Genomic DNA, 3,985 nt, shown 5'->3' with positions numbered 1-3,985 from the left:
TCCTTCTCTTCTTGTTCTGGTTTTCTTCGCTTTCTTCTTTCCTCTTCGTTTACTTTACCCTTCTGCTCCTGTTCCTCTTTTCGTTTTCTTCGCCTTTCTCTTTCCTCTACATTTTCTTTATCCTTCTTTTTCTCTTCCAACTTTCTTCGTTTTTCTCTTAAATCCACTATGTCCGTTTCTTTACTCTTCCGTTTGTCTTTCTCTTTTCCTTGTCTTCCTCCTTCCTCTGTGTCTTTTCTATGTACTCGCTTTTCTTCTTTCTCCTCTCTTCGTCTTTCTCCTTTCTTTGCACTCTCTTTATGGCTCTTTTCTCCATCCTTTTCTCTTCTTCTTCCTCCCTTCTTTGCATGGTCTTTCTGTCTCTTTTCTTCATTCTCTTCTCTTCGTCTTCCTCCTTCGTCAACTCTCCCTTTGTTTTGTTCTCCATTACCACCTGCTCTTTCTCCTTCTCCGGTGACGTCCCCCTCTCGCTTTTGTTTATGGTCCCTTGTCTCCTTGTTTTCAGTCTTCACAGGGACATCTGATACTATCTTGGACCTCCCTTCACACGTCCTCTTATCTTCGTCCTTCTCTTCTGTTTTTTTTCCTTCTTCCTCTTCATCTTTTTGTCCATCATTTGTCACCTTGTCCACCGTCTCCACATGGACATTTGGTACTATCTTGGACCTCTCTTCACATGTGTTCTTATCTTCATTCTTCTCTTGTCTTTTTCCTTCTTCCTCTACACCCTCATTATTTTGTCCATCACTTGCCTCCTTGTCCTCAGTCTTCATAGGGATATCTGATAATATTTCTGATCTCTCTTTGCACGTGCTTTCAACTCCATCCTTTGCCTGTCTTTTTCCTTCTTCCCCTTCATCCTTTTCTTCTGGTCCATTATCACTTGCCTCCACGTTCTTCGTCTCCAAGGGGATATCTGAGGTCATCTCTGATCCCTCCTCACACTTGTTCTCCTTTTCATCCTTCTCTTCTTGTCCCTTTTCTTCTTTCCCTTCATTTTCTTTTTGTCCATTATCATATGTCTCCACTTTCTTCGTCTCCAAGGGGATATCTGAGGTAGTTTCTGATCTCTCCTCACATTTGTTCTCCTTATTCTCCCCTTCACCCTCTTTCGTTATGATTCTTCTCTCGTTGAGGTGAGAGGCTGGGGGGTGGGGTGGAGAGGGAGCGGGGGTGGCGGTGCCAAAACTAGCTGATCCTCCCATGTTTTCATATATCCATTTCACTCCTCTCCCTGACCCTCTTCCTTTCACTCTTTCCTGTTTCTCTTCGTCAGCCTGGGGACGGATTTTCTCTCCTAACCAAGCTGTTTCCTCCTCAAGTAACTCGTCTTGCCTTCGTTTAAGGGGGGACTGATCCTGCAGGCTTTCATATATCCTTTTCACTCCTCTCCCTGGTATTCTTCTTTTCACTCTTTCCTCCCTCTCTTTATCAGCGCGGGGACGGATTTTCTCTCCCTCCGGTGAAGTCTTCTTTTCCATCTTTTCCTCAATCTCTGGTTTCCTTTTCTTTAATTTCACGGCAGTGCTTCTGCCTTGCTTACTTCTACTGGTAGGTCGCAATAGAACTGCTATAGCATGGAATGGGGCTGCAAGATGTGAAGGGTGTGAGCTGGGTTGTGATGGGGCTGAAGAACCCTGTGAGGGGGCTGTGTTTGGCTGGCTCCGGGCTTCCTTGGGCTGGAGTTCGGTTGAGTTAGGCTGCGATGGGGTTGCACTATACAGCATAAAGTCACCACTCGGCTGTGATGGGTCTGTTTCAAGCTGTGCTGAGGCTGTGTTGGGCTGGGAGGGGGCTGACTGGGCCTGGAACGGTGGTGTGTTGGGCTGGGAGGGGGCTGACTGGACCTGAGACGGTGGCATGTTGGGCTGGGAGGGACCTGATAGGGACAGGACTGGTAGTGTGCTGGGCTGGGAAGGGGCTGATAGGGACTGGGGTGGTGCTGTGTTGGTCTGGGAAGGGGCTGATGGGGACTGGGGTGGTGCTGTGTTGGTCTGGGAAGGGGCTGATGGGGACTGGGGTGGTGCTGTGTTGGTCTGGGAAGGGGCTGATGGGGACTGGGGTGGTGCTGTGTTGGTCTGGGAAGGGGCTGATGGGGACTGGAGTGGTGCTGTGTTGGTCTGGGAAGGGGCTGATGGGGACTGGGGTGGTGCTGTGTTGGGCTGAGGCTGGGAAGGAGCATTGGTGAGGTGCTGCAGGACAGGGCCGAGGGTTGAAGAAGTCCCGTCATTGTCCTGGGTAGTTTCGTCCTGGGGGCGAGATGTGCTGGGTTGAAGCGTACGGAGCATATAATCTATGTACTGTTTGCAGCGCCGCACAGCAGGACCCCACAGCACCAAGTTAATAAGAGGCAGGTAATACTTTACCACCTTCTTCATTAACATAGTTACGTCTCGTGTTGACGGTCGGGCTGATGTCATTTCAACCAACATCCTCCGGCAGCTGTAAGCCAGCAGATCCACGGGGTCTGCCCTCCACGCTAGCATGTGTTCGTCTCTTCTATCGACTATATTTTTCTCTATAGTAACGCAAGGTTCTGAGGTACCACTGAAGGTGAGGAAATCCTTGCAGGTCTTGACAGTGGCGCCGCAGTTCATACAAGACAACTGACTGAAGAGGAGGTGTGTATGGATGTTCTTACTGCTGACCACCTGATGACACATGAAGCAGGGAATGCGTCCCTCCGGCAGCTTCATTTGGGCACGTGCATCCTTGATCTCTGACCTCGAGAAGGACACCTTGTTGCAAGCTGTCCATCCGCTACAATCCACTGATGAGGTTGTAGGTGTTGGAATATCTTCAAGGCTCTCATTAGGCACTTCAACATTTTCTGCCTCTTGATTCCTCATAAGTCTAGCAAGGAGGGAGGCGAAGGAGGGGGAAGAGGAGGAGGAAGCATGAGTGGAGGGGGAGGAGCCAGCAAGGATGGAAGAGGAGGAGGAGGAGGAGGAGGAGGAGGAAGCAAGGATAGAGGAGGAGGAGGAGGAGGAAGCAAGGATAGAGGAGGAGGAGGAGGAGGAGGAAGCAAGGATAGAGGAGGAGGAGGAGGAGGTAGAGGAGGAGGAAGCAAGGGTAGAGGAGGAGGAGGAGGGGGAGGTAGAGGAGGGGGAGGTAGAGGAGGAGGAGGAGGAGGTAGAGGGTGCAAAAATGGAGGAGGAGGACAGATAATGAGGCACTGCAGTTAAGTCTTCATTGATCAGCACTTTTTCAAACTTTCCCAGACTTCTCCTTCCAATACTTTGAGCTTTGAGTTTGTTCTTTCTCTTAACTCGTTTTAATTCCTCTTGTGAGTGCTGGTTGTGCTGAGGAGCTGATGTGCTAGCTTGTGGGGTTGAGGCAGTCGGTTGAGAAGCTGGCGGAGTTTGTTGAGGTGGTTCAAGCGCTGAAAGTGGTGGTACGGGTGTTGGTTGCGGTGCTAAAGAGGCAGACTGAGGTACTGCATGTGGGGTAGTTTGAAGAAGTGTGGGTACTGGTTGAGGTGGTACGGGGGGTGGTTGAGGAGCTGTGATCATTTTCTTTAAGTGGGTTGTTTGAAGTGTGAATATTTGTTGCGGTGGTAAAGGGGTTGGTTGAGAAAGTGTGAGTATTGGTTGAGATGGTAAGGGGGTTGGTTGAGAAAGTGTGAGTAATGGTTGAGGTGGTATGGGGGTTGGTTGAGAAAATGTGAGTATTGGTTGAGGTGGTAAGGGGGTTGGTTGAGAAAGTGTGAGTAATAGTTGAGGTGGTATGGGGGTTGGTTGAGGAGCTGTGACTATTTGTCTCAAGTGGGTTGTTTTAAGTGTGAGTATTGGTTGAAGCAGTAAGGGGGTTGGTTGAGGAAGTGTGGATACTGGTTTAGGTAAGGGGGTTGGTTGAGGAGGTGTAAGTACTGGTTGGGGAGGTAGGGAGGTCGGTTGAGGTGGTAAGAGGGTTGGTTGAACTGCTGAGGTGGCTGGGTGAGGAGCTATGGTTGAATGAGATACTGTCCTGAGTACCGCAGTTGTTC

At 49.8% G+C, this 3,985-nt stretch overlaps 1 protein-coding gene across 1 annotated transcript; it reads right to left on the bottom strand.

Annotated features, from left to right (window-relative positions):
• Positions 1 to 1,758: 1,758 nt before the first annotated feature.
• Positions 1,759 to 2,696, bottom strand: LOC126986019 (putative proline-rich protein 21). Its single transcript, XM_050841705.1, has 2 exons — positions 2,642 to 2,696; positions 1,759 to 2,168 (listed from the first exon to the last, which is right to left on the bottom strand). The coding sequence occupies exons 1-2, from the start codon at positions 2,694 to 2,696 to the stop codon at positions 1,759 to 1,761; spliced, it is 465 nt and encodes a 154-aa protein (XP_050697662.1).
• Between the last annotated feature and the right edge of the window lie 1,289 nt (positions 2,697 to 3,985).

Source organism: Eriocheir sinensis, chromosome 61, assembly GCF_024679095.1.
Source record: "Eriocheir sinensis breed Jianghai 21 chromosome 61, ASM2467909v1, whole genome shotgun sequence".
NCBI lineage: Eukaryota > Metazoa > Arthropoda > Malacostraca > Decapoda > Varunidae > Eriocheir > Eriocheir sinensis.
Note: the sequence above shows the minus strand (reverse complement) of the source record. Positions and strands in the feature narration are given on the sequence as shown.